Raw genomic sequence first — 22,785 nt, 5'->3', positions numbered from 1 at the left:
CAGATCCTTTATCAAATCATAAAGAAAAATATGTTTACAATTTTTTTAACAATGTACCGCAGAATGACATGATGGGCCGAAATATACCTCCGTCCTCATACACTATAAGGCGGAGCTTAAATGTACCACATGACGTGTTACCTTACAAGTTGATACTGTTATCTTCCGTATAAGTTGATACAAAGCGATATCCACTAACCGGTGCGTGTTTGCTGCTTGTGTATGTAACAAAATTAATAGATTTTAAACATAATTGCTGTCTTTGTTTTTCATATTTTTACGTATCAAGATGAGACCTTTTACAGTTTTATGAAATCTGTTATAGTTTAGGACATTACATTGTTCATTAAGTCAAACAATACGTAATTTATAACATAAACAATGCTTATATCATTCACCAAAAGGTACAAAAAGAAAAGGCAACAATCTTCCAAAAAAAACTTTTTACCTAGTCATCACTGTCATATGACAAACGAAAAACCTTACAGGTTATGAAGAATATGAACAACTGAATCACAAATATGTATCTGTTTTCTATGAAATCTGCTGTTCAAAGTTTTATTTTATTTATCTTTTGTATCTTTCTTTCATGTTCAGCAAAAAATACAAATAGAGTGTTGCTTATTTCATTTGATGGGTTTAGATGGGACTATATCCATAGAGCAAACAATCTGACCAATTTTCATAGAATGATCAGTGATGGCGGATGGGCTGTCAAAGGAATAAAAAATACATTCTTGACTAAAACACTTCCTAATCATTACACAATTGCTACAGGCCTGTATGAAGAAAGTCATGGCATTGTGGGAAACATAATGTATGATCCCGTACTCAATTCAACATTCCATGGTTGGCTGGACAAAGATGCACGAGATTCAAGGTGGTGGGATAATGGTGGTGAACCCATATGGGTAACAAATCAAAAACAAGACACACAGCACCGCTCGGGGGTTTTAGCCTGGCCAGGTGGTCTAGCGGTAGTGAAAGGGGTTTTAGCATACAGAACTGAATCAGCATTTGATGGTCTGACTAAGAAAGAAAGAGTGGATAAAATCATTGAATGGTTCACTGATGAATATCCAATAAATCTAGGGCTATATTATGAAGAAGAGCCAGATCATACTGGACATTTGTTTGGACCTGATTCTAAAGAAGTTCTTAGCATGATATTTGAGCTAGATAGTTTACTTGGATACTTCTTTGACAAGTTGGAAGACAATGATTTACTAAAAACTACAAATATTATTCTTACTAGTGATCACGGTATGACGTCAACACCATTGGATGCAGAGCATAAAATCAATTTAGATGATTATGTTAGAGTGGATTCTTACAGTATAACTTCAAAGAATCCTGTGGCTGGTATAGACATAATACCTGCATCAAAAGGTACACAATATTTTAGCTCACAAAAGGGTCTTAACCTTTAGCCTGCTAAATTTCTATAATGGACTGGTCCTTCATTCAATTTGGGCAGTACAATTTATCATTCAAAGGGGTGGTCACTGAAAATATACTGACTGAATAGCGAACAGTGCAGACCATGATCAGACTGCATGGATGTGCAGACTGATCTTGATCTGCACTGGTCGCAAAGGCAGAATCACTTGCCGCCAGCAGGCTAAAGGTTAAAGTTACTTGTTACAGTATCTAAAAAAATGAAAAACAATTTCTACCTAATTCTTTTTCACTTAAAATTCTTATGCAGCATTCCCATTGACTTTTTGGAAAGTGGGTACATGTGACCCTCATACCTCAGTAAATGTGGGTACAGGATAAAAAAGTTTGGTACAAACCATACAAATTTAAAAAAAATGTTCCAACTGAAACAAAATTATAAAGAAGTATAATTATGAGAAGTGACACTTTTATTTGGCCTGTTAATGGCAGTGGTTTGTTTCACACATGCACCACAAGGATACTTCTGGGTGAAGAAGAGTGTTTCCTTCAAATTTATCATTTCTAACTCAACATAAAACCCAACTCCAAGCAAGCTTGTGAAGCAATTTGAAAAGATGGCTATAATTTTCTTGTTTATGGATAAATACATTCATTTTCTTAAAAGATACACCATTTCCCATGCAATGCCAGTATTGCTTCCTTCCATAATTCTGAAAAAAAGCTGTTTTCAAAATTTCCAGATGACGCTGGTAAGGGTATACCCGTAGAGTTTTTATAACATTATTTGCTGCTATATCTTGCATATAGTCATCAATTTAGCATGAACAGTATGGACTCGAATAAAAATGATTAATGAAAAGTAAGAATAATTTGATTTCGCTGTAACAATTCTCTTGAAAATCTCACAAGTACTTGAAGCAGGCAGAGCTTAAATTATGCCGTTATTAATCATCCTAATTTTTCAACCATGAACCTGGTTTCACGTAATTATTGGACAATTTGCATGCCATACACGGTAACGGTAACGTCATGACGTTGATGACGTCCTTTTAAGGCAACAATGTTTTGTAGCGTTTCTGCAGTAATTTATTCATTGATTCTGCATTATTAAACCATTAAGCATCAGATCAGACACAGGTTAATGATTTTTTTTTTCAGAAAAATATATATACAAACACATTTAGTTTGTCGTAAATCCTCATGTTAGCTTCCGATTGGGCATGCACACATACAACTATTAAAGTAACCTACGTCCTGAAAAATGTTTTTAGCTTACCTGAGCACAAAGTACTCATAGTGAGCTGTTGTGACATGTAATTGTCCAGCGTCTGTTGGCGTCTGTCATGCATCAACATATGTCGTTAACACTCTAGAGGTCACAGTGTTGACCCACTCTTTATGAAACTTGGTCAGAATGTTTGTCTTGATGATCTGTAGGTAAAGTTGAAAACTGGATCATGTGGGGTCAAAAACTAGGTCAGTAGGCCGGATTAAAGGAAAATATTGTTAACACTCTAGAGTCCACAGTAAAAAATTGAAACTCATGAGAACTGGTCAGAATGTTTGTCTTGATGACCTCTAGGTCAGCTTCGAATTTTGGTCATGAGGGGTCAAAAACTAGGTCACCTGGTCAAATCAAAGGAAAAGCTTGTCAACACACTAGAGGCCACATTTATGATCCTATCATCATGAAACTTGGTCAGAATGTTTATCTTGATGAATCCTAGGCCAAGTTCGAAACTGGGTTATGTGGGGCCAAAAACAGGGTCATGTTGGGTCAAAAACTAGGTCACTAGGCCAGATCAAAGGAAAATATTTTAAGTTTTAAACTTATGAGAATTAGTCAGAATTTTTAGTCTTGATGACCTCTAGGTCAAGTTAGAATCTGGGTCATGTGAGATCAAAAACTAGGTCACCCGATCAAAAATCAAAGAAAAAACGTGTATATGCAATAAGGGCTGCATTTTACACTGGATCTTCATGAATTTTGATCAGAATGTTTGTCTTTATGAAGTCTAGGTAATGGTTGAATATGGGTCATCAGGGGTCAAAAGCTAGGTCACCCAGTCAAATCAAAGAAAAACCTTGTGTATGCAATAGGAGCTGCATTTTTCACTGGATCTTCATGAAATTTGATCAAAATGTTTGACATGATGAAATCTAGGTCAAGTTTGAATATGGGTCATCTGGGATAAAAAAAAATAGATCACCCAGTCTAATCAAGGAAAAATCTTGAGTATGTAATAGGGGCTGCATTTTTCAATGAATATTCGTGGAATTTGATCAGAATGTTTGCCTTGATGAAATCTAAGTCTAGTTCGAATGTGGGTCATCTGGGATCAAAAACTAGTCACCTGGTCAATCAAAGAAAAACTGTGAGTGCAATAGGGGCTGCATTTTTCACTGGAAATTTGAGAAATTTGATCAGAATGATCTTCTTGATGAAATCTAGGTCAAGTTCGAATATGGGTCATCTGGGGTAAAAAATTAGGTCACCTGGTCAAATCAGGTGAGCGACCTAGGGCCATCTTGTCCCTGTTCTTGTTAAGTTTTGTATGTAAGCTAGTATCTCAGTATCCAATAATAGGGAAGGCTTGAAACTTCACACACTTGTTCATTGTGATAATCCAACTTGTAGTACACAGGTACCATTATTCTGTTTTAAATCTCTCTCTATATATAAATGCCCCTTTTTTTGACTTAGCAATTGTCTGGTTTTGAAAAGTGTTAATGCAAGCAGATATCTCAATATCCACAAATGGAAATGAATTGAAACTTAACACACATGTTCACTGTAATAATCTGACTTGCAGCGCACAGGTTCCACTGTTTTGCATTTACGAAGTTGTGCCTAATTTTTTTACTTTTGTATTTATTCATTTAACTTTCTTAAACTGTTGACTAGTCGAGCGTTTCTGTTCTCCAACAGCTGTTGTTTACCATGCATTGATAGTTTTTGTATTGTCTTTTATTCCAAAAGAATTGGAAGATGAAGTCTTCAAGAATTTATCACGCATTCCACATGCACATGTGTATCGTACCAAGGACATTCCCAGACAGTATCATTATGGAAATAATCGCAGAATTCCGATGATTATTGTAGAACCAGAAGAACATTACTGGATATCATTCAATGGATCAGCTGGAGTTCGTAAGAAAAAATAATTTACATTGTAACAGTGTTAAAATGGTATTAATTTGCAATGGTTTGATTTTAGCTCTAAACCTTGAAATGTTCGAAGTCAAAGAAAACCCTTATTATCAATTCAAGAGGCCACCACTGACGCACTAACATCATTTGGTCAGAATGTTGTTTTTTGTTACATCGGTTGCAATTATGAAATTGGGTCACCTTGGCATGAAATCTAGGTCACTAGATCAAATCATAATGAAACATTACTAACACATTAGAGTCACATTTTGTCTGGATCTTCATGAAACTTGCCTTGCCCATCTAATTTTGTAGCTAAACACCATAATAATTCTGTTAATTTTTATGGTACATTGTGTCATGATAAATCTTCACTGTCAAGGTCAAATGAACAACCAACGGCCATCATGGCCATCTTGATGTAAACTCAGTTGAAAATCTGCCTGTACAAAGCAATGCCAAAGTATGTAAGTTTATTAACAATATTTCATTATTTCATTTTCTTAATATATTCAGTTGGAGAGCATGGTTACAACAACAGTCTTGCCAGTATGCATCCATTCTTCATTGCTATGGGTCCAGACTTCAAGCCAGGAGCTAAAGTAGATACATTTAACAATGTAGACATATACCCACTGATGTGTACATTGTTGGGTTTGAAGCCAGCTCCAAACAATGGCTCATTAGACGTAGTGTCACAGCTTTTAATAGATAGAGAAGGGTCAGATTCTACAACATTTGGTGCCTGTAAGTACTGACTTTAACCTTTACCCTGCTAAATTTCTATAATGGACTTGTCCATCTTTGAATTTGGACAGTACCATTAATTGTTAAAAGGGGTGCTTACCAAAAAGATACTGACTGAATAGCGAACAGTGCAGATCTTGATCAGATTGCATGGATGTGCAGGCTGATCATGATCTACACTGGTCGCAAAGGCAGAATCAATCGTGTCCAGCATGGTAAGGGTTAAGATGAATATTATGCATAAGAGGTAGAAAAACTCTTTTATGAAAATGACAGGCCATTGATATGCACTTATCCTGGGAATTATTTTGTAATGGTGCAAGGGACTCAAGTTAAGACCTCCAAATAACTCATTATTTACCAAAATAAGTATGAAAGTGTTATAAATTGTCACAAGTAGGTATAGTAATACATGTTTCACAAGTTAGCAAGATGCCAGATATCTTTCCGGCTGTTCCAGTTCATAATTTGAATATAACAAATGAGCCGCACCATATGAGAAAACCAACACAGTGCGTTTGCGACCAGCATGGATCCAGACCAGCCAGTGCATTTGCGCAGTCTGGTCAGGATCCATGATGTTCACTAATGGTGTCTATTTGCAATAGCCTTTGAAAGCGAACAGCATGGTTCCTGGCCATACTGTGCGGATGCGCAGGCTGGTCTGGATCCATGCTGGTCGTAAACGCACTATGTTGGTTTTCTCAAGGTGCAGCTCAAATTTTAAGCCTTGTGGAAATATTTGGATTTTACAATACATTAAAGTTTGCATTGAAGCCCTTCAGATGTTTTTCTTAATGCCAATTTTTTATGATGTAACCGTTTTGTTTTGTTTTTCTTTTTCAGATATTCTGATACTGTTACTTATTGCGTTAGTAGGCGGACTTTTCAGTGTGGCAGCGTGTCAGGTACACAGACAACACAAACGTCAATTACGTTCAATCTCAAGCTTCTCATTGCTGCACAGTTTTCGATATTCCAAGTCGGATAGAATGCCGTTGATGTCCGATTCTTCAGAAGAGGAATTTGGAGATTCTTAGCATTTATTGATTTTCTCGAAATAGTGTGTTAAATATTTCCTGACAGAACAATACTTTTTTTTAACACTGTTTTTGGCTAAGTATTCTACCTTACAGTGTTTCTCTTGTTGTAAAATACACTTTTAAAATCAAACCATGGCATTTCACAAAGCACCTACTTCATAACTTACTGCAAAACAGTCCTAGTTTGTATTATCGTGCCACCCCTTGAGTTTGGTTTCCAATCAATGACTAGAGAACTTTTTGTCCGATAGGAATAAAACTTCATGGGACGATTCTGTAGATGATTGTGGGTTAGTTAGTCAAAGGTCAAAGTGACATAAATACCGAAATAAAAAATCAGGTTAACTGAACCTACAATGGTCAAATTTTGTATGCCATTGGTCAGTAGACAACCTATATCTTTTGAGGATAAAATAGGTCAGGGGTCAAGGTTTTAGAATAATTGCTTATGGTCACTAGATGACGCTTATTGTTAAAAGTGATCAGTTGGTGAAAGGGCAAGGTCACTATGGTCTGTGGACTGAAAACTATTTGCAGTGACTGACTGGAGTATGTTCTCATTTTAGGGTCATTAGGTCAAATGTCAGGTTGACATTGACCTTTTGGCTAAGAGTTTCTGATCAGTGCCTTGAAAATGTTTTGCCTGGGAACTATTGTACAACATTGCAATATGTCTTGGCCAGTAAATGACCTGTATTGTCGTTGGGTAAGGGGGAAAAAGGTCCAGGTGACAGTTACCTTAAAAGTAAATATGTTCTGTGATCTTTAACTGGAAATGGCATGGACTTAAGGTCATTAAACTGCATGGCAAGATTGTTTATGGGCATATGCCCCCTGTTCAGGTCACAAAATACTTGAAGCTGAATATTACACATGTGTTTACATATCATAGGCCCACATACAGTTCTTTGTATACCTTGGCAAAAAATGGTACTAGCATGAGTCCAACTGTTCTGCAGTAATTTGTTGTTTTTAGGAACATTTTCTACAGCATAAAATATAAGCGTAGCATTTTCTACATTTAACATAGTTCTTGCATATAGAGGCTATTTACATTATTTATTTCATTGCTAGATTGTTTATTTATTAATTTTTTGTTTAAATTACAATAATATTATTTACATTTTAAGCTTGACTTTTGCACTTGCCCATTCTTCCCTGTCTGAGTCCCACAACCACTTTTGGGAATGGATTGAAACTTCACAACACTTGTTCACTGTGAAGAGGTCAGACTTCACTTCACAGGTTTGATAAATCTGTTTTACATTATCAGAGAGTTATGCTCCTTTTTAGACTTAGCAGTGTTTGATTAAGTGTTGTGTGTAAGTTGGTATCTTAGATTCCACTGAAGGGAATTGATTGAAACTTCACACACTTGGTCACTGTGATGATCTGGGATGCATTGTGCAGGTTCCAAAACTTTTTCACATTTTTACCAACTTGTGTCTGTTTTTTGACATAAATATTTTTGGTTAAGTATTTGTTTATAAGCTGTTATTTCAGTAGTGGCATGTGGGAGTTGTTTGACTCGCAGGACATAGGTCCTATAACTGTTTCACTTCTTTCACAAAGATATGCCTCTTTTTCAACTTAGAAATATCTTTTGTGTAATCTCTTATCTTGTTAAGTGCCATAGAAAGAGAAAGTTAAGTTCTACAACTCAGAGTTGTTTCCCTTTGTTACTTGTTTATGTCTGTGTTTCCATTATTTTAAATTTCATACTGATAAGGCTTTTGAAAAGTTGATATTGCTGTCTTCTGACAGCTCTTTTTTTCTTTTGGTAATTTGATTTATTTTATTTATTACTTTGTCATAACTCGTATTTTTTTGTCATCATGCACATATTACTTTTACATCATAGACATAATGGGTGTATTCAGTTTAATGTGTCTGTATTATGTTTACAGTATGCAAAAGATATATTTTGTTGTATGATATCATAAAAAAAATACCGGTACACTGTCATTCTTAAATGCCGTATCTGCGTGTTCATGACATGGTAAAGTTGATGCTATTTATACCGAATTTTTAAATAGCGATGAAATCAAATAAAACGAAAAGATACCGGTAGCAAAAGTTAGACATCATAAAGCAAAAAAGTTCTTTGAATATTAGTGTAATTAAAAGAGTTAACCTGTGTTTTATTTATGTACAATGACTTTCAATGAAATTCAAAGTTAACTCCTGTTTTATTTATGTACATAATGATATTTATGCATATCTTTTTAATTCATATACAACAGTGTATACCGTAGTCAGTGAAAGCCTTAAAATATGTTTTGTCGTGTACATAATGACTTTTAAAGTAATTCATTTAATGACATGTCCTTAAAAATTACAAATATTGGTGTGTGCAGTTCCTTCGAAGTGGCGTTCCTTCAGATAAACAGCAAATTGAAAGTCAAAACATCAAATTTCAGTTTAGACAGTATATTTGAATGAAAATAAAATCCTTTTGTTTGACATTATGATTGTACATGTTGAATTTTACCTAATGTCTGGTCCTAAAATACTGCACAAACTTTGACATCCGGAGGTTCAATTTAAGAAAAAGTAGATTTCATTCTGTAGGTATACAGCTTTAAAGTAGATTAGATTTTCAGTATTGTTATGATAATTATGTCTCCCCAACTCTGGGGGAAACATATTGTTTTTGCCCTGTCCGTCCGTCCGTCAAACTTCATTTCTGAGCAATAACTGGAGAACCATTTGATCTAGAACCTTCAAACTTCATAGGTTGGTAGGGCTTATTGAGGAGACGACCCCTATTGTTTTTGGGGTCACTCCATCAAAGGTCATGGTCACAGGGGCCTGAACATGGAAAACCATTTCCGATCAATAACTTGAGCACGACTTTACCCAGAATGTTGAAACTTCATAGGATGATTGGTCATGCAGAGTAGATGACCCCTATTGATTTTGGGGTCACTCTGTTGAAGGTCAAGGTCACAGGGGCCTGAACATTGAAAACCATTTCCAGTCAGTAACTTGAGAACCACTTGACCCAGAATGTTGAAACTTAATAGGATGATTGGTCAAGCAGAGTAGATGACCCCTATTGATTTTGGGGTCACTGTTAAAGGTCAAGGTCACAGGGGCCTGAACATCAAAAACCATTTCCAATCAATAACTTGAGAACCTCTCGACCCAGAAAGTTGAAACTTCATTGGATGATTGTACCTGCAGAGTAAATGACCCTATTTGTTTTTGGGGTCACTCCATTAAAGGTCAAGGTCACAGGGGCCTGAACATAACTGATAACTATTTCCGATCAATAACTTGAGAACCTCTTGACCCAGAATGTTGAAACTTCATAGGATGATTGAACATGCAGAGTAGATGACCCCTATCGAATTTGGGGGTCACTGTTAAAGGTCAAGGTCACAGGAGCCTGAACATGGAAAACAATTTCCGATCAATAACTTCAGAACCACTTGACCCAGAATGTTGAAACTTCATAGGATGATTGAACATGCAGAGTAGATGACCCCTACTGATTTTTGGGTCAGTCTATTAAAGGTCAAGGTCACAGGAGCCTGGTCATGTAAAATCATTTCCGGAAAATAACTTGAGAACCACTTGACCTAGAATGTTGAAACTTAATAGGATGATTGGACATGCAGAGTAGATTACCTCTATTTATTTTGGGGTCACTTGATCAAAGGTCAAGGTCACAGGAGCCTGAACAGTGACTTGAGAACCACTAGGCCAAGAGTGTTGAAACTTAGTGGAATGACTGGACATGCCAAGTAGATGATCCCTATTGCAGCCAACCATCAGTGTCTCTTTGACTTTCGCTCCTGACCCCTATTGACTTCTTGCCTATAGAACTTTGCATTGGGGGAGACATGCGCTTTTTTACAAAAGCAATTTCTAGTATTGTTGTTTGGTACTGTAACAAACTGTTAGATATTTTTAATGAATTGTGATACATTTTGCTCAAGTATTTACCCATATATGCTTGAAATATATGCGTGTAACAAGTTCTAACATTCCTTACAAAATCTTTTGAATGTTTATATTTTGAAGTTGGAAATTTGAATAATGAAATTGTTATATTATCTTATCTTTTGTGTGCACATGGCCTAAATAAGCTTTTGTCATTTTGTATTCATTTATACAATTTTGTATCAAAATTGTGCAAAATTCATATTTTGTGAGGACTAATTTTCCTGGATTTTTGTTGTGTCTTCCTAGTACGGATCTCTTTTAAGGGCCTTCATTTAAATGAGTAAGGTAGACCACTTTTTAAAAGCAACAGGTGATACAAAAATGAAAAATCTTTAAACCTCTGCTCTTGTTCTCTGTCAGGTGCAGATATAGTATTGTGTTCTTATTTAGTTCTCTATCAGATATTAAACTTGTGCAATTAAAAGGGTTTGTATTTTAGAAATGATAAAATGTACTCCTATTTTTTATCATTGGAAAAAATGTAGGCAGGAGTTTGGATAAGAATAATCAAATCACGTGTGTATAGCACAAGTGAAAGGCACAAGTATTAAATTAGGGGTGTATAGCACGAGCATGTAGCACAAGTATATAGTACAAGTGCATAGCATAGCAGATTGACTTATTTCTTCTCATCTGAACAACTACCTGTGCTTTATTCACTGCTAAAAATAAAGGAACACATTCATTTTTAGCTCATCTGATTTTTTGAAAAAAAATGATGAGTTATTGTCATCACTTGATCGGCGTCGATGTCGGCGTCGGCGTTGCCTGGTTAAGTTTTATGTTTAGGTCAGCTTTTCTCCTTAACTATCAAAGCTATTGCTTTGAAACTTGCAACACTTGTTCACCATCATAAGCTGACCCTGTACATCAAGAAACGTAACTCCATCCTGCTTTTTTCAAGGATTATTGCCCCTTTTGGACTTAGAAAATCATATTTCTTGGTTAAGTTTAGGTCAGCTTTTCTCATTAACTATCAAAGCTATTGCTTTAAAACTTGCAACACCATAATAAGCTGACCATGTACAGCAAGAAACATAACTCTATCCTACTTTTTGCAAGAATTATGGCCCCTGTTGGAAAATATCAGATTTATTGGTTAAGTTTTATGTTTAGGTCAGCTTTTCTCCTAAACTATTCAAGCTATTGCTTTGAAACTTGCAACGCTTGTTCACCATTATAAGCTGACTCTCTACATCAAGAAACATAACTCCATTCTGCTTTTTGCAAGAAATATGGCCCTTTTTGGACTTAGAAAATCATGAGTAGGACACTTTTTCTATTATACAAACAAAATCAGATGAGCGTCAGCACCCGGAAGGCAGTGCTCTTGTTTCAATTCTAATTACACAAAATTTGGCTGTTGAACAATATTTTTGGTTTCCGTCCATAGACTGCTATATTTCACACCCTTATTGGTAAACATAAGATAACATAATATATAGGTATTTATGAAAAAAAAATTGACCGAAACAAGCAGAACTACCTTAAGGTATTAGATCACTAATAGTAATGTTTTCAAAATGGCCTTTGCTTGGTATATTCTGAAAGGTAACTGTGTTTTGCACTATTTTGCAATTTTTAAACAACTTTTACCGTGCCGTTTTTTAGGTTACCTGTCACAAAGTGACAAGGTGAGCTTTTGTGATTGCGCGGTGTCCGTCGTCCGTCCGTGCGTCCGTAAACTTTTGCTTGTGACCACTCTAGAGGTCACATTTTTCATGGGATCTTTATGAAAGTTGGTCAGAATGTTCATCTTGATGATATCTAGGTCAAGTTCGAAATTGGGTCACGTGCCATCAAAAACTAGGTCAGTAGGTCTAAAAATAGAAAAACCTTGTGACCTCTCTAGAGGCCATATATTTCACAAGATCTTCATGAAAATTGGTCAGAATGTTCACCTTGATGATATCTAGGTCAGGTTCGAAACTGGGTCACGTGGGGTCAAAAACTAGATCAGTAGGTCTAAAAATAGAAAAACCTTGTGACCTCTCTAGAGGCCATATTTTTCATGAGATCTTCATGGATATTGGTCAGAATGTTTATCTTGATGATATCTAGGTCAAGTTCGAAACTGGGTCACGTAGGGTCAAAAACTAGGTCATTAGGTCTAAAAATAGAAAAACCTTATGACCTCTCTAGAGGCCATATTTCTCAATGCATCTTCATGAAAATTGGTCAGAATGTTCATCTTGATGATATCTAGGTCAAGTTCGAAACTGGGTCACGTGGGGTTAAAAACTAGGTCAGTAGATCTAAAAATAGAAAAACCTTGTGACCTCTCTAGAGGCCATATTTTTCATGAGATCTTCATGATTATTGGTCAGAATGTTCACCTTGAAGATATCTAGGTCAGGTTCGAAACTGGGTCATGTGGGGTCAAAAACTAGGTCAGTAGATCTAAAAATAGAAAAACCTTGTGACCTCTCTAGTGGCCATATTTCTTAATGGATCTTCATGAAAATTGGTGAGAATGTTCACCTTGATGATATCTAGGTCAAGTTTAAAAGTGGGTCACATGCCTTCAAAAACTAGGTCATTAGGTCAAATAATAGAAAAACCTTGTGACCTCTCTAGAGGCCATATTTTTCAATGGATCTTCATGAAAATTTGTCAGAATTTTTTATCTTGATGTTATCTAGGTCACATATGCTCAAAAACTAGGTCACTGTGTCAAATAATAGAAATAACGATGTCATACTCAGTTGAACACTGGGTCATGTGGAGATAGGTGAGCGATTCAGGACCATCATGGTCCTCTTGTTATAAATTTTGTATAACTTGTGGTATCTCCTCAAGCTCAAGTAGAGACAAATTTCAAAGTGGTGGCCACTATCCAAAACGTTTGCAGAGAACTGATTTTACCATTAATTTTAATGAAAGAAACATCAGACTATTGGTAAACAATTATAAAACACAAAATAAAAATGTAAATATCATTTTTTCTATGGTGCCTCAAGTAAACGGATTTAATGAGACAGAATTCATACTTCAACATTGAAAAAATAAGGTCGAATGCTGTGTTTCTGCTTTGAATTTTACTTACTGCATTAAAAAATAACCTTAGGGTAGAAGTAAGCCCTACCTAAATTTCTTCCACAATATATAATCTAAGAATGAAAGCAAAATAGAGAACTTTCACCGCATGTAAATCAATATTTTTAAAGATGTGTAACTCTACCCCTTCTGTTTAAGTAGTAAATTCACTTTTAACACCAAGAAATTGCTTATAAGATTCATCTTTTTCCATTTTTAGCTCAACTATACGAAGTATAAGGAGAGCTATCCTTCTTGCCCCAGCGTTGGCGTCGGCGTCTTTCTGCGTCCCCACCTTGGTTAAAGTTTTGGTGCACTTTCTCTTTTTTCAACTTATCTCTGTAATTACTTGATGAATTTGATTCAAAGTTGAAAAACTTATTCCTCATCATCATCCACATCATCTGACATAAGGGCCATAACACTGGCACCAATATTTCATGCATTATCCCCCCTTTTCACTTAGGATTTCAGGTTAAAGTTTTGATGCACTTTCACTCTATCTCTGTTATTACTGAATGGATTTGATTCAAACTTAAAATAGTTGTTCAACATCATCACCCACATCATATGACACAAGGTGCATAACTCTGGCACCATTTTTTCATGAATTATTCCCCCTTTTTACTTAGAATTTCAGGTTAAAGTTTTGGTGCACTTTCACTCTACCTCTGTTATTACTGAATGGATTTGATTCAAATTTAAAATAGTTGTTCAGCATTATCGCCCACATCATATGACACAAGATGCATAACTCTGGCACAATTTTTCATGAATTATTCCCTTTTTAGTTAGAATTTCAGGTTGAAGTTTTATGCACTTTCAGTCTATCTCTGTTATTACTGAATGGATCTAATTCAAGCTTAAACAGTTGTTCAACATCATTACCCTTATCACATGACACAAAGTGCATAACTCTGAGACCAATTTTTCATGAATTATTCCCCCTTTTTACTTAGAATTTTAGGTTAAAGTTTTGATGCACTTTCACTCTGTCTCTGTTATTACTGAATGGATTTGATTCAAACTTAAAATAGTTGTTCAACATCATCACCCACACCATATGACACAAGGTGCATAACTCTGGCACCAATATTTAATGAATTATGCCCCTTTTTGCTTAGGATATACTTATATAGTGTTTTGATACATTTTATCTTTACCTCTCATTACTTTAAGTTGATATATTTGACATAGACTCAGGCTATTGTGCAATATCTTCATCCACAATTGGAGTCATTAAACACTCCAGTGACAGCTCTAGTTTCCTCAGATGTGCACAGTTTCACTATCCAGCATCGAAATAGTCGAGCCTGCTGTCTCCTGTGACAGCTCTTGTTGTACAAGAAATCAGTAATAAGTCTTGAAAGAAGTAAAAACTTGCTAGAAAAAAGAAAAATAAGAAAAAAAAAATTTGGTCCCAGTAGGGCTTGAACCTACGCACCCCTAAGAATTGCAGTAAAAGTAGGTTTATTGTAGGAATTGAATACTCTTCAAAAAGGAGGTTCTGTATTAGTGATCTAATACCTTAACTTATGAGTAACGTTACAAAGTTATGACGTCATGTTTTTATGACATCACTGATTAATAATTCCTGAGCAAGTTTTGCTTATTAGGAATTTTGCAGAGATCAAAATGTAGTACATGTATATATATTTATTTTATGCTAACTGATGAAATACTGTGTTTTATCAGCGAGATATAATCCATATCACTCACTGCATATCACTCACTGTAAATGCTGATCTACTTGTATAGTGTGTATAAATTTTGAATTATTTGCTTAAAACAGGATAAAAATTGTAGTCGCACTTTGTTCCTTATAATATATTTCTTGATTCAAATTATTTTACTTAATGAGAATTTCATAATGTTATGCAGCAAGAAGTAAAATAAAATGAAACTTTATGTTGTGTGCGTCTTTAACGTCTGACGTCATGTTTGCTTACGCGCGGCTGTTTCCTGCGCTAACATTAAAATTTGTTGCAAAATGCATATCTCAACATAATTAAGCATAAAATAAAAAGAATTTTTTTTTGTTTTTCGTGAATATGGAATATATCACACCTTAAAGTGGGAAAATGTTTACATTTTCACTCACACTACACGCTCGTGAAAATATTTGAAATTTTCTCACTTCTCTGTGAGATATATTCCATATTCACGAAAAACAAACAAATATCCTCTATATATTACAGAGAACAAAATATATTTTATTTTAGACTGTTTTAGATAAGGATAGATCTTTCGCATTTATGCCCTCTTGAGGAAGAGGAGGGTATATTGTTTGCTTATGCATGTCTGTTCATTGGTCTGTAGACAATTTTATTTCCAGCCAGTAACTACTAGAAAACATCTTAGGCTAAAATTTGCGAGGCATGATAGGATGAATGTCTATGGTCAGTAGATGATGTCAGTAGGTCAAAGGTCACAGCATACCCGAGATTATCAGTTACACACCCAGTTACCAGGGACATGTCTTTATTGGTAGGGTGGCATATGTGTTTTACATATAGCTCTTATACTCGTGTGAAGTTGTTTTATTGAACAAAAGCTGTTTAGAGATGGTAGTTCAACAGATACTCTATGCACTTTATGTAAGTGTTTATTTATTCAATGTAAGTGGGTATTAATTTGATGTTCAGTGTGTGTATCATTTAATTAAGTGATGAATCAGAGATGGTTGTTCTACAGATATTCTGTGCACTTTATGTAAGGGTTTAATTATTCAGTGTAAGGGATTAATTGTTCAATGCAAAGGTTTAATTATTCAGCGTAAGTGGTTAACTATTGTATGTAGATGATAAATTGTTTATTGTGAGTAGTTTATTGTTAGCTCGACTATTCATAGAATAGTGAGCTATTGCACTCGCCCATGCGTCGGCGTCCGCGTCCGCGTCCCGATTTTGGTTAAGGTTTTGTATGTAAGCTGGTATCTCAGTAACCACTTGTGGGAATGGATTGAAACTTCACACACTTATTCACTGTGACAAACTGACTTACATTGCACAGGTTCCATAACTCTATTTTGCTTTTTTACAAAATTATGCCCCTTTTTCGACTTAGAAATTTTTGGTTAAGGTTTTGTATGTAAGCTGGTAACTCAGTAACCACTTGTGGGAATGGATTGAAACTTCACACACTTATTCACTGTGATGAACTGATCTACATTGCACAGGTTCCATAACTCTATTTGCTTTTTTTACAAAATTATGCCCCTTTTTCGACTTAGAAATTTTTGGTTAAGGTTTTGTATGTTAGCTGGTATCTCAGTACTTACTAATGGGAATGGATTGAAACTTCACATACTTGTTCACTATCATGATCTGACATGCACTAAGCAAGTCCCATAACTCTACTCTCTTTTTTTTCAAAATTATGCCCCTTTTTCGACTTAGCAGTTTTTGGTTAAATTTTTGTATGTAATCTGATATCTCAGTATCCACTAATTGGAATGGATTGAAACTTCACACACTTGTTCACTGTCATGATCTAACATGCACTGTGAAGGTCCCATAACTCTACTTGGCTTTTTACAAAATTATGCCCCTTTGACTTAGCAGTTTTTGTTAAGTTTTTGTATGTAAGCTGGTATCTCAGTATCCACAAATTGGAAAGGATTGAAACTTCACACACTTGTTCACTGTCATGATATGACATGCAGTACAGAGGTTCAATACCTCTACTTTGCATTTTACAAAATTATGCCCCTTTTTCAACTTTTGTATTCATTCAATTGACAAGGCTGTTGAATAGTCGAGCGTTGCTGTCCTCTGACAGCTCTTGTTTGATGAAAGTGGTTATACATGGTCTTTTATTTAATAAAATAAATGGGCTTTTTAATAACGTGTTTTGTTTTTGTCTGTGATCATATACTCGTTCAACTTCCATACATGATATACACAAAGTACAGATGCAGTTGGAATGTCAGTATGTCCAGAAATAGAGCCTAGCTCAAAAAACAGTAATCAGAGATAAAAGTCTGGACAATATGCTCATGTCCACTTTGTATGAATGATGTGTATCAACTTGCATTGAGACTGTAGAGTTGAGTATTCAAGATATAGAATTGTTGTGATATAATTAAATCCAAAAAAGAATGTAGAACTAAAAATGTATGACAGAGTGTCTCCACAATGTGTGTGCATGTCCATTTGGTGTTGTTTACTTACACAAATTTCATTTCAACTGAATGAAAATTATACAAGTTTAGTACAAGGGACAATGTATATGATACTGTGACCAGATATTTGGTCATAGATTTTTTCTCACATGACTAATGTATAAACAGTACATTTGTGTGAAAAAAGGGGATTTTTTGGAGAGAAAAAAAACACACTAGACCAGTGCCTGCGGTTCACCTCATGTTGATGATGTATTCCGAAGTAATAGTGTCAAGTTCAAAAAGGGACATAACTGAAACAAGAGGGTCATTATGATCCTGGATCACTCCCTTGAGTTATATGAGCCACATGTTTCAAATGGCAAACTGATGCTAAAATATTAAGAAAGTAGGTCAGTAGGTCACATTCACGGTAACTGAAAGTCAGTTTTAAGATCGATGTGCGAAACTGTACATGTCATCCAAATTTCAAGGCTGTATCTTAAAAAACAAGAAAGTAGGTCAAGGTCACAGTCAAGTGATCCCTAATTGCTTGGGGTCATCAGGTAATTATAATTAAACCGTCTAGGAAATATGATCTGATAATTTCTGAAGTATTTTTTCCTATATAACTCGTATAACAAGTGACCCCCAGGGCGGGGTGTCTTTTCACCCCATGGGCATAGGCCTTTAACTTTCAGACGAAGATCATTATTTTTTTTTCTATATAAGTTTATGTTAAACTTGGTACCCCCAGGGCAGGGCCTCTTTTCACCCCAGGGACATAATTTGAAAAATTTTGGGTAGAGGAACACTAGGAAAGGCAACATACCAAATATCAAAATTAGCCTGTGCCTTGCAGTTTCAGGCAAGAAGATTTTTAAGGTTTATTCCTATATAAGTCTGTGTAAAACTTGCGACCCCCGGGGCAGGGCCTCTTTTCACCCCAGGGGCGTAATTTGAACAATTTTGGTAGAGGACCACAAGGCAATGCAACATACTAAATATCAAAAGCATAGGCCTTGCAGTTTCAGACAAGGAGATTTTTAAAGTTTTTTCCTATATAAGTCTATGTAAAAGTTGAGACCCCCCGGGGCAGAGCCTCTTTTCATCCCAGGGGCATAATTTGAACGATTTTGGAAGAGGCCCACAAGGCAATGTTACATACAAAATATCAAAGGCCTAGGTCTTGTGTTTTTTTCCTATATAAGTCTATCTAAAACGTGTGACTCCCGGGGCGGGGCCTCTTTTCACCCCAGGGGCACAATTCGCATAATCTTGATAGAGGACCATTAGATGATGTCACATGCCAAATATCAAGGCTCTATGCCTTGAGGTTTTGGACCAGAAGATTTTTAATTTTTTTTCCTTTTGGTTGCCATGGCAACCAGAGTTCTGCATGGAATTCGATTCTTTGAACAATTTTGAAAGGGAGCCACCCAAGGATCATTCCTGTGAAGTTTGGTGTAATTCTGCCCAGTGGTTTTCTAGGAGAAGATTTTTTAAAGAAAATGTTGACCGACGCACGACGGACGACGGACATTGAGCACCAGGTGAGCTAAAATAACTATTCTAACACGATCCGATTCATTTTCCTAGTAAACAAAGAAGGCTGAAAACTGAATTATTGTACAACAATTCACTGTTCTGACGTCACCATTATTACGTCATGACGTCAAACAGCATAGCGGCGCGCTGGAAAAGAAACCGATTGAAAACGGACAAATATTTAATGAATGCCGTCTAGGATGTACTTTAAAGTCCTTGATAACCTATAAATCGAAATAATATATCTCATTTAGTGATTTGCTCTTGAATAAAATCATTGTTTGTCGTTCAGATGCGTATTATTAGTTCTATATCACTCGGGCTGCGCCCTCGTGATATAATTCCTTCGCATCTGAACAAACAATGATTTATTCAGCGACAAATCACTAAATGAGATATATTATTTTTTAAATAAATGATGACCTTGCATTAGATCTAGACTCATATGCTCATGTCCACTTCATGTTGATGCATACCAGGATGAATTTGAAATGGATGGAAACTGTGTAAGGAGTATTAAAGCTTTGTAATATTTTTGAGACCGAAAAAAACGGGCATAACCCAATGAATGATTATCAAGACCTCAAAGTCAAAGCCCTGACAGTATACGCATGTCCACTTCATGCTGATGATGCATACTAAGTTGCATCTGAGTTGAACGGAAACTGTAGGAAGAGCCGAGTAAACAAGAAATTATAACGGATGGACGAACGGAATGGCGGACGGACAATTAAACACGTTATGCTTCCTGGTAGTCTGGCTACTGATTAGATAATCCTTTTTTTTTTAAAAAAAAAACCTATCTTTCGGCAACTTTTTCGCTTTTATTATCTCTGCAAATGTGCTCTTATTTTGGGGAAATAAAACGAACATAATTATACAAAATTTGAATATTCTTTGGAACAAAACAAAGGTCTCCGACACCGTGGGCATCAAAAGTACATGGGACATTACTATCTGGTCTCGAATCATCGTAACTACGGAAAGATGACGGACGGACACACGCACAACGCCAAAACTACAGTGCTCTCTGGTAATTACTGCCTAAAATACGGGTTACTGTAAACGTTCTATATAATAGCCAATCAAGAATAAGAAGCCAGTTACAATAATTATTTGTACAGATGAAACAACCATAGGTTATTACATTTACCTATTTTTGAAGTGATAAACACACTATAAGAACCGTCGTATATTGGCTCTAGATGCTAATTTTGGCGAGGATGTATACAGCTTCTTTCTTTAAGAGACATTTACTTTATTGTTCGGTGATGTACGCAAATAAAAAATCGTAAAGTATTGTGATTAGTTAAATATAAGGTTCAGTTTCTTTCGTCGTGAAATTCACTCTTCTATTGTTTGCTCTGGTACAGTCGCAGTTGTGCTGGTGTTACGCTACTGTCAAAGCACGTTGGATACAATATGTTTTGGAACTGCATTGCTAAAATGCATCATCTGTGTACACACAACCTAAATTGCCTTGCACAGCAATTCAACAAACTAGCACATGAAAGCCCTAAAGGAGGTTGGTCATCTGTATTTTTAGAGTCGTACAATAAAAGAAAATGAACAACATATTTTGTCTCATAGGTCTTTATCAACTTACTTAAGTGTTTAGTACCATTAAAAACAGGAAATTCGTATAGGCCTATTACACAGTCTGTTTTATAAATATTCTGTATGTGTAATATCTATATAGTGAGGAAATCAGCTATTAAACTATATACACACACGAATATTTGAAGCAAGTATTTCAAATGTTTTAGATTTGTACAACGATTTTTGGCCGTGTTTAAAGTCCGCGTCTTTTGTCTCCAAACTCTCTTTAAACAAGCTTATGTATTTCATGCCATAACTTGAACTGCTAAAACTCCATTATTTGATCAAATGAAGTCATTCATTATGGTATAAAGAACAACAGGAGTTCATCTACGACAAAAACTGTGCACAAAGCTTAATGTTAACGTTCTACAACCCGCATTTTGAACGTTCTTGCATTCAATGTTGTTGCAAGCACCCCATTCTTGTCTGGAAGCATGCCATCATATTCAGGCAGAAATCTCAAGTTTTGAACGAGTCCAGCAGTAAACAGAAATATTTCTATTCTTGCCAATGTCTCTCCAAGACACGACCTTGGACCCAATGAAAATGGGATAAACTGTTCTGGAATTATTACGTCACTTCCGTCAGCGTTTAGAAACCTTTCTGGTTTAAATTCTTCTGGATCTTCCCAAACATACGGGTCCTTTAGAACTGAGCTTAGGACTGGAATCACGGTGCACTGCTCTGGAATAATATATCCCCGAAATAAAGTATCTTGATGAACAGTGTGAGGCATTGCTAGCGGAGCCACGTGAGAAATTCGGAGTCCTTCTAACACAACCGCTTGCACATATGGAAGTCGTTTTCTATCTGCAACTGATGGTGGTTCTTTTCCGAGTACTTTGGTCATTTCCGCATACATTTTATCCTGTATATGTGGATTTCTAATGAGATGAAGTAATATCCATCTAACGGTGGACGCAGTTGTTTCACTTCCGGCAACAATAAGATGATATGCAGCTATTTTCATATCGTCTTCATCAAATGTGCTCTCTACTCCATTACTTTTGTTGGCAGCAATGCGATCCAGGTAACTCTCTACGTAAGTACAATTGACATGACTAGTTTTTCTTTTCAAAGTTTCGATGTATTTTGTTAGAAATTCCATTATCTTTGAAAATGTATCTCTACTATTCTGAATACCTAAAATGTCACCAGGAACCTGCTGTAAGAACGGAAGACAGTTAAGAATTACCTCCCTTTTCATATATTCTTCTGAATTCGTCCTAATTGTCTTTTGTAACCAGTATAATCCCTCGTCATTCAGATCAAATCTGTGTCCATAGACAACTTGAAAAACAACATTAGTTATGCTTGAGTTTAAATATCTTTCAATGTCAAAGGGGTGTTCAAATTTTAGTATCGCTTCTTTAAGACCTGTGATCTCAACATTTACTAAATGATCAATAAAACCTTTATCACGGTAACATAAATCCTGCAATGCTGCTAATGTGAAACTCCTCCCTTCCTTCCACTTAGTTCCCTCGGCAAATATAAGCCCTTTGGTATGGACCACTTGCTCCTTATCAAACGAAGGCTTTGCTCTTTCCATAAATTGGGACCCTTTCTTTATCAGCGCGTCATGAATGATATCGTATCCATTCAGAAATACCAAAAGTTGACGACCAGCGTACAGTCCAAATACGTCCCCATACAGTTTTCTTAATTCGTTCAACCTGCCTAATGTATCTGATGAAACCAACGACGGAAGATTGCCGACGATCGGAAACAATGCTGGTCCCGGCGGCACTCTCTTCTGACGTCTAGTGTTTATGTAAACTAACAGAAATGTAAGCAAAAATATTAACACTGTTGTAATCGTGCTGTAATCCTGATCATTTCCGCGTTTGGAATCCATTTTTTATCTAAATTAAAACCAAGGTTATTGTACTGTTTATAGCTTTTAACCGTTACACCGTTTATATTCTCTATCTGCTTGAAGTAGTTTGTTCTATTTTACCTGTATACCTCTCGTAAGAGCTTTATGCACTATAAACTAGCAAGTATAAACACAGTAATTTGATTTTATCCTATATTTTATATTCAAATAACTACGGAAGAGCATTAGTGCCAAGTGTATGTTATTTATTAAGTCGAAATTTAGAGTTACGTATCTCTATATTTCAAGTTACTACTGGTTCGAGTCGTAAATTCGGCCAGGTCTTAAATATTCGGCCACCCACTTTAAAGATTTTTTTCGAGCC

General features: G+C 35.8%; 2 protein-coding genes across 2 annotated transcripts; one reads left to right on the top strand and one right to left on the bottom strand.

Moving 5' to 3' along the window:
* Positions 1–414: 414 nt before the first annotated feature.
* LOC123552159 (bis(5'-adenosyl)-triphosphatase enpp4-like) lies at positions 415–17,175 on the top strand. The gene is made up of 4 exons (XM_045341588.2): positions 415–1,389; positions 4,382–4,552; positions 5,069–5,299; positions 6,146–17,175. Exons 1-4 carry the CDS (start codon positions 522–524, stop codon positions 6,337–6,339), a joined length of 1,464 nt encoding a protein of 487 aa, XP_045197523.2. The 5' UTR covers positions 415–521; the 3' UTR covers positions 6,340–17,175.
* Positions 17,176–20,096: 2,921 nt separating this feature from the next.
* LOC123552156 (cytochrome P450 2K4-like) lies at positions 20,097–22,778 on the bottom strand. The gene has a single exon (XM_053541699.1). The coding sequence runs from the start codon at positions 22,437–22,439 to the stop codon at positions 20,940–20,942; it is 1,500 nt and encodes a 499-aa protein (XP_053397674.1). The 5' UTR covers positions 22,440–22,778; the 3' UTR covers positions 20,097–20,939.
* Between the last annotated feature and the right edge of the window lie 7 nt (positions 22,779–22,785).

Source organism: Mercenaria mercenaria, chromosome 4 (genome assembly GCF_021730395.1).
Source record: "Mercenaria mercenaria strain notata chromosome 4, MADL_Memer_1, whole genome shotgun sequence".
Lineage (NCBI taxonomy): Eukaryota > Metazoa > Mollusca > Bivalvia > Venerida > Veneridae > Mercenaria > Mercenaria mercenaria.
Note: the sequence above shows the minus strand (reverse complement) of the source record. Positions and strands in the feature narration are given on the sequence as shown.

Coding starts and splice junctions, on each gene's coding strand:
- LOC123552159 (XM_045341588.2), top strand. CDS start 522: ATGTATCTGTTTTCTATGAAATCTGCTGTTCAAAGTTTTATTTTATTT. Junction 1,390..4,381: donor CATAATACCTGCATCAAAAG/GTACACAATATT, acceptor TTATTCCAAAAG/AATTGGAAGATGAAGTCTTC. Junction 4,553..5,068: donor CAATGGATCAGCTGGAGTTC/GTAAGAAAAAAT, acceptor TAATATATTCAG/TTGGAGAGCATGGTTACAAC.
- LOC123552156 (XM_053541699.1), bottom strand. CDS start 22,439: ATGGATTCCAAACGCGGAAATGATCAGGATTACAGCACGATTACAACA.